At 33.7% G+C, this 12449-nt stretch overlaps 1 protein-coding gene and 1 long non-coding RNA gene across 3 annotated transcripts in view; one reads left to right on the top strand and one right to left on the bottom strand.

Moving 5' to 3' along the window:
• Window positions 1-12449, bottom strand: part of LOC102802066 (small G protein signaling modulator 3 homolog) — a 69935-nt gene that overhangs the window by 29289 nt on the left and 28197 nt on the right. For both annotated transcript variants that reach the window (XM_085502256.1, XM_085502257.1), the window contains exons 10-15: window positions 10016-10111; window positions 6112-6243; window positions 4605-4659; window positions 1745-1875; window positions 961-1116; window positions 574-628 (exon numbers count right to left, since the gene is read on the bottom strand). In XM_085502256.1, the coding sequence (XP_085358382.1) occupies window positions 574-628; window positions 961-1116; window positions 1745-1875; window positions 4605-4659; window positions 6112-6243; window positions 10016-10111 (625 nt within the window). The remainder of the gene's footprint in view (window positions 1-573; window positions 629-960; window positions 1117-1744; window positions 1876-4604; window positions 4660-6111; window positions 6244-10015; window positions 10112-12449) is intronic.
• LOC146739359 (uncharacterized) overlaps window positions 1-12449 on the top strand; it is a 48302-nt gene that overhangs the window by 7332 nt on the left and 28521 nt on the right. The gene's annotated exons all lie outside the window — the stretch shown is intronic.

Below are 12449 nucleotides of genomic sequence, written 5' to 3' on the forward strand. Positions count from 1 at the left end.
ACATACTCAGTGATATCACCAACTTAATCAGTGACATCCCCAACATACTCAGTGACATCACCAACTTAATTAGTGACATCACCAACATACTCAGTGACATCACCAACTTAATCAGTGACATCACCAACATACTCGGTGACATCACCAACATACTCGGTGACATCACCAACATACTCGGTGACATCACCAACATACTCGGTGACATCACCAACATACTCGGTGACATCACCAACATACTCGGTGACATCACCAACATACTCGGTGACATCACCAACATACTCGGTGACATCACCAACATACTCGGTGACATCACCAACATACTCGGTGACATCACCAACATACTCAGTGATATCACCAACTTAATCAGTCATAGATTAACATCACCAATATCTGACGTGAATTTCTTTGAGAAAAGAGCAAAGATGCTTAGTGTCAAATTAGACAAGCCACTCATAAGAATTACAGAGGTGTTCCTATGATCAATGTAATAAATATTTTTATGATTCAATGTACAATAAATATGACTTTGGGTTTATATACACTACTAATAGAGCAATTACAATAGTAACTTACCCCTAAGACCGTTTAGTTCTCCAACCCAACAATGTTCATCTTTCTGTGAAATGATCTACAAATAAAAACAAAAAAAAGTAACTGTTGAAGTGAGTTTAGTACTTTGAAATTACTTCTTGCGATGACAGATGAGAGTGTGTGTCAGAGACGTTGCCTCAGACTTGTACTGTATTAGACCGATGTTAGAAAATATGGCTTGGCTACTTGGCAGTGTATCAGACATAATGCATGTAATGTCACATCATTCTGCAAATGGCAATTAGAATTGAGAATATCAAGAGGCACATGATCTAAAACTGCCAGCTGACAGTTGAACAACTCATAGTTAACAACTACAACTCACTTTCAGCCCTAATGCATTGTACAAAAACAATTCTCTATACTCACAGTAATTATATCATTTTTTCGGAATCCCAATTCATCGTCGTCATGACGTTCAAAGTCTAACAGTGCTTTGGCTCTCCGTTTTCTGTGTCTTGTAACGTTGACGAAGACTTCATGGTCTTTTTGGTGACTTTCCAGGGAATAGTCGGCTTGTAAAGTCTGTGGAGTAAAATATGAATACAAAGTCACAAACTTCTTAGGACATAACCACCTGTTACATGTCCATTCACTTTATTAGGAGGCAGACCTTCCAAATAAGAAGTTTTTGTCTGCATCATTATAGACTTTTTAAATATGGAGTGAGTTTCTGCATCATGTCTTATTGGGGAGGTAGACTTCCCAAATAAGGATTGTGTTTCTGCATCATGCCTTATCAGGAGGTAGACATCCCAAATAAGGGGTGCGTTTCTGCATCATGCCTTTTTAGGAGGTAGACTTCCCAAATAAGGAGTGTGTGTCTGAATCGTGTTTTATTGGGAAGGTTGACTTTCCAAATATAGAGAGCATGCATTTCTTTTTTAATTGTTTTGTTGAAAAATGGTTGGCAAGATATCAATACTGTGATATCTACAACACAGTGATGCATCAAGGGATATCACAAAATTTTGTAGCAAATAAAACTTGATTTCCTAGAGACATGTGAACTGCTTTAAATACCCCAAAAATCATATTGTTAATTAATGTTACACTGGTAAAGAAAGCTCCATCATAGACTAGCAGGGTAGTGGACACCGATGCACTAAATTGTGTTATTTTATATTCATATTGAAATTGACAATTAACTTACAATTTTAGCATTTTTAGGGTCTATCGACTGAAAATGTCTTCCTATCTGTAAAATAGATTCTCTTAAATCAGACACTAATTCAGTCTGACGAATATTCTTGGCTTTTAAATCTTCTGATCTGTCATCTTGACCTATAGGATATAACAAAAATATTTGATTAACAAAAAGTATCTGTATTCCTGTTTTCACATGAACAATGGTGAAAACATTTTGGGAATGAAACAATTGACCAATAGCATAGCAGTAGTTCATTTCAAAACTTTGACAAGCTTCATTCTGGTGTTGCCAGGCACCGGTAAATATTCAGATAATGCGCTATCAATACTTTAATATGTGCGCCTTAGGCGAATTACAGTGAAAGAAGTAGTTGTCTTTTCAAACCATTTGGCAAGTCCAAAACGCTGTGTAAAATATAATTAGAAGAGAAAACAGCGTTTAAAACAAGGAAACATTGTCACAATTTGGAATGTTTTTCTAAATGAGAGAATGGACAGGCAAATTGACTACCAGTAATAAACTATGAATTAAATACAGCTATGATTTTTTTAGTAAATTTTGAAAAAAATATTCATCTCAATTTCCTGACACGTAGAAAGATATGATGGGTCAATTATTGCAACATAGTGCTGTTTTTCACAAAATAAAAGATGGTAAGAGTTGAACAAACCACAAAGTCGGATCATATGCATTTCAGATCAGAGACTAGTTGTTGTGAGCCAAAACACGCAGCCTGAACTCGTGCATGTCAGATCACAAAGACCAGATGGTGCGAGTCAAAACACACAGTCTGATCACATGCATCTTTTGATCGAAATTTATGAACAAAGGTTTTGTGAAAAACAAAAGTTAATTTTGGTGCTCAAAGAATTAATATTTGTTTTGGTTCTGTTTATAATAATTCAGTATCTTCGCAAAACATAATTTTATACTCAAATATATGCCAATATTTTAATATTAGGTGTATATATATATATCTATTTATCTACATTTTCTAGTTTAGTAAGTGGCAGAAAGGACAATGGCACACATTTTATTTTACAGAAGAATGGGGTTGGGGACTGCAGAAGAAAACAAAGCACAAAGATACTATGAAGGCATTACCGGTAATAGACAATTTTCGGTTCACAGCGAGATCCAGCATTTTGCGTGAAATTGAACGTAAAAATAAGACACACAAAAGTAGCGTAGTAGCGTCAAAACATGGGATTCAACAAACATAAACGTATTTTGTGTATTTTGAAAATATTTCCACACCTAATAATGTATTATACACATTGGATGAAGGTCAATTTTGATGAACTATTAAATATTTTGATGAACTATTAAAAGGCATCTCAATATTTTGATGAGCTAAAGGTATCTCAATGCCATATTTTTCTCTGAAAGATCAGTTTTTTTGACGTTGAACAAAAGAACGTCACAAAAGTTCAAAATCAAATCATTCGTTTTTTGCGTCATACGTTCGACCCACGCTTTTGACACATTACACAAGATCTTACAATGAGCGGTGAATCATCTATTAAACGCCAAGTATTAATATATCTATTTCTGTTGATGTGAACAAGTCAAATTACAATAGAACTCATTGGACAATCCATAAATTTAAAAACCTGTTATTATCGGTATAGGCATATATTTAAAAAATAGTGAAATTAAATACCAGTGAAAACAAATTCTTTTTCAGTATATGTCTAGTTTGGTGTATGCAGATGACGTGTATGGGTATTATAAACACCACCTATGTGTTGTATACAAATTTACTGTGTTTTCTCTAGAAGCATGGGCCTGTTACGAGTATGTAAACGATTCATCAAAGTTGATAAATATAGCAAAAAATATGTTTCATATTCTGGTACACCTTTAATAAATTTGGCCAAATAAAACATATCTGCCATTTCTGGTAGTGGTCTAAAAAAATAAATCTAGACAGGGATTTTTATATTATTTATTTTATTTTTTTACAATAAGTGATACGCTTCGCAATTGGTTTTTGTGCTACAGATGTGAAAAATTACATCTAAGTTTTCAGAATAAATTCCCTTTATAATACAATTTAGCATGACATAGAATGAAGTACATGAAATCAAATAATACAACATTGGTGGAATGAACATGCCTGCTAATTTACATATAAAACACGGAATTCCTTTTAATTGGCCTTGTAACAACCAAAGCAAATGTTTGGGCTTGATGCGCCTCTATTGAGGTTGGGGGAGGGGGGCTGTTATGTAAATTTTAGACAACTTGATAGGACCAAGAAACTGAGACGCGTTAATTGTGTTAAATATGAATGTACGTTTACCTGCTTTAAAGAATGAGACACTGGATTGTTTTAGATTATTTCAATAACCAGATGCATTACATCACACCATAAGGTTCAAATAAACTTGAAACTGTTTTCAGCAAAATTTCAGAACAAGATATCACCTTATAAAAGCATATTGTATACCATATTTGCTCTATTATTGGTAGTAACGAATACGCTTAAGTAAATGATAGAGTTATTACAATGGTCGAACTAAATCATATTTGAAAAAATGCAATATTTAGGTGTATGTAAACTTCTATTGCTGATGCGCTTTGAACCAAGCGTATTTGCTACGCCAAGTTTATCGACATGAATACGAGAGTTTATTTTATGTTATCTGTATTTAGAACTAATAGACGAAGAAATTTGAGAACAAATGTTCAGAAAATAACACTGAACATTTACTTCCAAACATTGAAGAGGAGAAAACCATAAAAAAGTTACAAGAATCATCAAGTACGCGGTAATTGATCGGGCCGAGATACTCAGTGAAGGTCAGTATAAATGCAACATCAACCGCATCACGAACATTACAGTGGTACAAAAACTTACCGAATATCTGACCAATTAACGATTTTCGCCTCGCAACCTGCCTCTTGTGTAAGTGCTGTTCGGAAAAAGAAAAATGCAGCTCAGCGTTAGTATCCTCAGTAATCCCCATGATGTGTTTATAAACCATATGGAATTTTACAGACATTATAGGCCAGCTGTGGTGCTTCAACCATTCACACTAAAGACATGTTAATGAAGTGTTATATTTAACGATATGCACCACGTAAACAATAAGGATATTAATAATTAAAATATCAATGGATGATAGCGATATAACAGCTGTCTATTATGTAAACAAAAGCTGATTGTGGAATCTGACAATTTATGTTTTTTTTTTATATCAGGATGCTTTAATAAAAGTAGGAAATTAAGGTATTTGCTCTATTAGAAGTTCATCTCCAATGGAAGTATATGAAAATCAGAAATTGCATACCGGTATATTGCATGTTGGATCATTTAATTATTAGTGATCTTGACCATAGAAACACCTATATCATTTTTATAATGGCATGCACTACTACCGGTATTAGAGCAAAGATACCGGATTCTGCCGTAAATTCGCACAGGGCCGTTAAACGGCAGTTCGGGTTTTTAAAAAAGTAAAATGGGACCAAGGAATCGCCAAGGACGATTTTTAGGCAGTTTTTAAAGTTTTTTTTTTTTTTATATTTTGGCATAATTTTTCGGACATTTCAATCTTTCCTGATGCCTAAAATAGTCTATTAAGTTTTTATTCAAGAGTATGTTTATTGTGACTAGCGTGAATAGCTTCGTTTCGACAATGACCTGTTATCACTGTAAACAATGTTAAATTATTCTTCTAATGATCATTTTATCTTTTGAAAACAACTATTTTTTTATGCCATTTTCCCATCAAAATTCAGGCCAAAAGATTGTACTACAACATCGACAAATCTCTTCCGCATTGCGTTCAATAACATTAGCATGTTTAAATGAGCTATGGTAATTTGAACACGTTGGCATCATCCAGTATTTTAATTCGTTAATTAGCGAATTCATCTATTAGGTCAACTAGAGAAAGGACATGGCGGATACCCTACAGCATCAAGCATTTATATGCGACCGGAATCATTTGCTTACAATGAAACTATGTTGAATTTTATTTGTATTTCATAACAATTCAACGAATTTATTTTTTGTGCGTTAATTGTGAAATGCAGCATGACAAAATTGCGCAACTGTGAACGTTTGCTACTACGCAATGCAATTGTGTTCGTTTTTATTTGAAACTTTGTGTTTAGAATATACTGTATTTGAAAAATGACACTGGGTGACATTGTAATGAAACCAATGACTTTTCAAGTTTGGTAATGACAGAACTAGTGGGTAGCAAAATTCAATCTTCAATTTTTGTAGAGTCATAGAGACTCTTGAAAACACATAGTCACTTGGTTTGAGTGAATGCTAATCAACAAATAAATTCAAATCGGTAACGAGCGTCACTCCGGATTATTGTAGTTCTGAAGTTTATAAATTCTAAGCTTACTTGTTTTGGTAAATTCCCCGATGATTCTGGATTAACAATCTGGCCTTGTTCCGCCATCAAGTACGCTAAATGTTTACGTCTGTGTGTGTCTATTATCACATCCGTTAGCGATGACGAGACCTTCATTGCCGACTGAAAAAGTAGAGAAACATTGGTTACGAGTATATTGACAAGTATGATTACACTACAGATACTGGTACATCTATAAACAAAGTTGGGTTCTTGGCTTTCTGATATTATAGGAAATCTACTGTTCAAGCATTAGAACGGCATACTTTCAAAATCCGTGGACAAGGATGTTAACTTGCATATTTGGATGGAAAACGAACTGACACATTGTAAATATGTTTATTTAATTCTAACAAAAACGTTTGTCCTTTGGCTGTCTTAAAGTACTGCATGTACATGTGGGTCGATATCCTATCATTGACACACACAAGTCTACACATTGTATTAATTAGAAGAAGTGAACCTGAAAACAAAGTACACAAACCAAAAATTGCATTCATTGCCAATAACTAGATTGAGAAGAGAGAAGAGAAATTCTGCGCCAATATTTTAAATTATGCAAAGCAAGATTTGCATAAATTGTGGTCATACGCAACAGCGCAGCAAAACCCTGCGTGCTATATCTGCACCTGTCCCAAAAATAACCAGATTAGCCGATAATATAAGAGAAATTGGATCTACAAATATGAGAATACAGTAAAACCAGACCGAGGGTTAACTGGAAACCTGTCTAAACCCCAAACATAAATTGCTTGTTCTTTTTTCCCTATACATAGACTGACTTTTCTTGTTCATTTCGGTGTTTGGTTTAGACAAGTTTCATCGTTGTTGACTACTGCAGCACACCTAGGTGGAATTCTGAGTACAAAGAACCAACCAAAAAGCGAAAATAATAATAAGCCTTGTAAGGGATGGGGATTTGGAGTTGAAGTAGGAATAGGAGTTATGTTGGGAAAGGGAGGGGGGTTAACCGTGGTTGCCAGCAAAGCAAAGTGAAGTTAGCAAAGGTGTTCCTTATTCTTGCCACAGATGAAAACAAGTGACAACAACTCACCGGCATAATACAACATTGGGGTTCATGAACATACTGTAAAGCACGCCGATAATACACATGCTGAAATTTAATTTTTTTAATTAATTTATATTTATCACGGATTGGTTGGGACGGAGATTAGAATTTCTGAATCGGTACACTGGAGTACAGGGTTTGGAATACACGAAGAGCCCATCCATACAGTCAAGATATTTTGTTCATGACATTATTGAACGGTTTGATCCTGAAATACCAAAGTAGGAATATTATACATGTACACTAATAATATTATTATGGTGCTTTGTGTACCAAGATAAGACAGTGGGTATATCCAAGGTAAAAAAAGAAAATTGCAAGTCAAAAATAAAAATAATGAAAATAAAAATGTAATTTAATTTTCAATTATTAGTAACAGGATAGAAACACTGTTTACAGTGTATTGGAGATAATTGCTACGTTCACACGACAGCATTTTATTGGAGCCCTACGGCTCGAGCCAGCAAAAATGGCTGTGTCTGTCCTGTTTATAGTGGTTTAGAAAACAACGACAGATATTAGAATTGAAATCTATTTCACGGCGCATTAATAAGCTAACTATATCCAATGTATTTAGGAATGCTTTACATCAATACAGGAGCTACACCACACAACACACAAATTCTCAGGCTAATTACAAAGTTGGTAAATCAACCAAAAAGGACATACAAATGGGGACGCACAATGTTAGCCTGGGAAAGAACTGTATTTTATATACCGGTAGATATTATACTACTGTGGAATATTTTATTTTCGCTGGATTTAATTTTCGCTGAAAAGGCTTTTTGGGCGTTTTGTATGGAATTTATTTTCACTGATTTTTGATGAGTTTAATGTGAAATATAGGAAAAAAAAGTATATTCGCTGGATTTTATTTTCACGGAATCATCCCTTCCGCGAAAATAGCGAAAATTAATTCCAAGCGAAAATAAAGTATTCTACAGTATATTTGCAGTATTGTAAAAAATACATCTCCAATAAAGAGTGTATAAAGAAGAAAAAATTGCATTTACTGTATACTGTATCATTAAAATATGATTTATTTTGACAAGACACATCTCTGTCATTTGCATACCAGAGCAAATATAACTGACGATTAAAAGTTATAGTTTCTATTTTAAACAAATTAACTTTCTCACCACCAGTTTCCTCTTTTCATCACAAATTCACAAAATAGTCCCATTTATAGTCTGCAATTTCCTCAAAAGATTCATACAAAAATAACCACATTTTTTTTGAGTAAAAACTGAAAATTGACTTAAAATTGTCCTGTTGGCTCCAAAATTCATTTCCAGAAATATTGAAGTATATAAGAAACATTTTCAGACAAATTTGGGCAAGAAAGTCTGCTGCTATAAAGGCTAAGGTGAAGTAGTAATAATTGGAAAATTAAAATTTCTTAGCAATTTTGATATTTTGACGACAAGAGAAAGCACAAAAAACACTGTAACCTTTGTTTCTAAAGCACTTCAGTCAAAGCGTTTGCCACAACTAAATCGCGAAATTTCGTCTCTTGCGAAATGAAAGCGGTTGATAGTATATACAGTTGCCAAGAGTGATGTCATCATAGACTTAGAATACCAGCATACCGTGCAGATTATCGCTCGACGTGTAAGTGTCAACAGACTGTAATTTTCATATAATTGGCAATCAGCAAAAAATAATGAATGATAACATTTTTCTCAATGTCTAATTAAAAATTTCAATTAGAAACAATAATTACATTATAGTCTGAAACTAAATATCTTGCAATTGCACATAAAGGCTTATATGCTAATTGATATGCTCATTACTAGACAAAATTAAAAATGATGGAGATTTTTTTAATTAGGATATATATATACCAAAAATTGTTATGTTTTTTGATGATAAGGGAATTGAAACGGCTGGTTAGTGATACTCATTCTGAAACATGTTTAATGTCTGTAATATCTGTTAAAATAAAATGCAGTGCTGTTTAGTCATGCGGAGTGAATCAGACCGGCCGGTCTTCCTTCTGTCATGATTTCTTTTGATAATTAAAACATATCTGTATGACGGTAACATGCTTATGACAGTGCAATGACAGTGAGAGGAAATGTAAAGATAATTCAGTGAATGAGAGAACAGGAAAAAAATACTAATTTGAAGAGAAGAGGGGGGATGAAGGGGGGCTGAAAATTTGGATGAGTCATTTCAATAACTCAATAGAACTGAAATGACCCCCCCCCCCATTTTATTCTAATCACCATTATTTAAAATATTGACTCCAGTTTAAATATTAAACACAGTCATCATACAGACACCCGTGTCTGCTGTCACATCAAAAATCACAGTAAAATGAATACTTGCAATTGAATCATGGGGGACAATTTTTCAACACAACACCAGAATTTCCACAGTAAAACACCATTTAACACATACAAGTGTAATTTTTATTAACACAATCAATACTCATTGAAGTGCTGATTGTTTACACTATACTCATTTATGTTTGCCACACTAGAACATATTTTTCCATTACATGTGTACAATAAAATAATAGCCGATTTTTCAGACAAAATATGCTATCATAGCCCAGTGGGTTACATAGCAACACAAGGTAACCAATTAGAAAAAATGTTAAAACGAAGCATAAAATAATACATCAAACAGGCATTTATTTGAATTAAATATTCCTAAATCTTTGTTGGATTTCTGTATTAATTTTGCCCTTTCTAAATAATTTTTCGAATGAAAAAAAAAATGATGGGAGTGTTACATGTGTGGTTGCCGTCAAGCGACTATTAAGAGTTATGAATTTGCACGTAATTTATAATATAATTAATTTATTATAAGATACCGTACCTCTATCAGCTTATCGACATCATCAATTTCCCCTGGAATATCAGAAAGTGCGTTGAATATCTGTGCTGAATTCTCCAAATCAAGAAGGGTGTCTTCCTATCAGAAAAAAAAAATTCAAATTCGCACATATTACAATTAATTTTAATCACATACCTTGGATGGGGGTGGCCGGCAACAAATGAAACCGGCTTTCACAGCACCTTCTCTATTGTCAAATGTATCATCGACAATATCGTAATTTCTAACAGTTTCGTAGATGACGCACTGACAGTTAAGATACCCACATGGTGTAGGCCAGATTTTGAGTCGGTCCGGACGAATATCCTCCGAGTGAAGAAGCTGGAAATTAATCTGTGGCGTAGTTGTCAGAATAGTGTCCATATCCGGCATGGCGAAATCGCCTCCTTCTCCTCCGGTGGATTTATAAAAGAGTCCGGAAATCACTTCTTGGCATTTTAACTGGACTGGTGTGTTGATGAGTTTGATGAACGGAGATCTTAATCTCCTACTCTCAATGACATGTGTCATGTGTGAACAGCATGAAAAGTCAGCCGTATCAATGACACCGATACACACCCACAAAGCAACAGATAAAAAATTAACATAATAATGTGCATAGGAAATACCAACCGGCTGCGGCAGTGAGCGGCAATGAAAAAAAAAATGTTTTTTTTTTTTCAAACTATTGCTATCTCAACTGTATGACGGAATGAATACCGTTCGAGTGATAATCTAAAAAAAAGTATAATCTTACGTTGAATTGCTACATTCATTTCAATGCTTTATAGCTGATGGACCAATGATAGGCGATATAAACCTGGTGTAGAAATACTCTGGTATTACTATATATGTTATTACTATTATTTGAACCAATAAATATATAGCTTTGACTGTTGTGGTTGGTGGATGGACAGAGTTAGAAATGTTAAATCAACATTGTAATGTTTCAATCAAACACAGATATAAAGTACGGGTACCATTTCAATGTTGAATTTACCGTACAGTTAAAAAGGGTTTGTTTCGGGAGCTAAAGATGGTGACCAAGATACTACCATACAGTATTAAAAAAAAATAAAAATAATAGAAACTGCTGTAACAGTCAACATATTATTACCAAACAAGAGAATAATAAGCTCAATTTCAATTGTGTCAGTCAGCCTTATTTGAGCTGAAAATTCATCATATTTTTTTAAGTCTAAACCCCTTCAATAATAATGGTTTACTCTGAATTTCAATGAACTCAATAGAACTGGTAACAGGTGGTCTATTGAATGAGCCACCTAGCCTATCACATTTTAACAATATGGCTGTCTTTTTTGTCATGTCAGCAAAATATACAAACATTACAGAATAAATTGGTATCTGTGATAGAAGAGAATTTTTCACACCAGCTTGACTGGTCAGTCTGTCTGAATAATGAGTCACCTAAGGTGTCCTACAGTCAACACTATGGGGTTTGTCCATGTGGCAATTTATCAGACAAACCCTGAAGGTCAATTTGGTGATTTATCAATGTCATTAATTTCCTTTCTTTTAGCTAAAAATCAATACAAATATGGGATTAATTCCATTATACTATTAGAATTATAAAACAATTATAGTTCAATTAAAAATATGGTTTATTCATAGCATTAATTAATAAATTACTTTAAACAGATTCTAATCACATGATAAATATAATTAGAAAAAAGAAAATGCCAAATAGGAGAAACAGAACAAAGATATCATTCTCAGCATACAATCAAAACACTGCCCTCTAGTGGCTATGATGAGAGAATTAATCATATTATGAAAACAAGGACACATGATCTGAGGACTGATCGATGATTGTCATGACATAATTTAATAAGTTGAAAAAACCTAAATGCAGAGGTACCTGCTTTCTTTTAAAGAAAAATGTTTGATAATATGATTTTCATAACATAATTTTAATTAGTCAATGTTGCCACTAGAGGGAGCCTACACAAAGTTAGCTCATGTTTGTTTAAATACATAATAAGTCACTTTCAACTTGATTATAGTCTTTTGCAATCATTGTTAAAAGTGTAGATGTACTCTTGGGCAGTGGTGAATTTCTGTCACTAGGCTTTGTTTGTGGTGATACAGTGGGCATAAGATACACATACACCTAACTCTCACACCTGGTGAGCAATTACCAGACACTTTCCTAGATGCTCAAGTGACCAATGTAGACGCAAAAAAGTTACATACAGGCCTACGTGACAGCTAATCAAAACAACTGACAAGGATTTCAGAGGGGTTCAACTATTACCACTTGTAAGCATTCAGTCAAACATTTATAAATGTTTTATTCATTGTTGACATCGGACACTTTATTATTTCAAACATACATATGCTTGTTCATTTAATAAATTCAATTTTGAACGTTTCACGAAAATAATAAACCTTGTTGATGCAATTATTTGAAAAAAAC

Source organism: Saccoglossus kowalevskii, chromosome 8 (genome assembly GCF_978046115.1).
Source record: "Saccoglossus kowalevskii chromosome 8, keSacKowa6.1, whole genome shotgun sequence".
Taxonomy (NCBI): domain Eukaryota; kingdom Metazoa; phylum Hemichordata; class Enteropneusta; family Harrimaniidae; genus Saccoglossus; species Saccoglossus kowalevskii.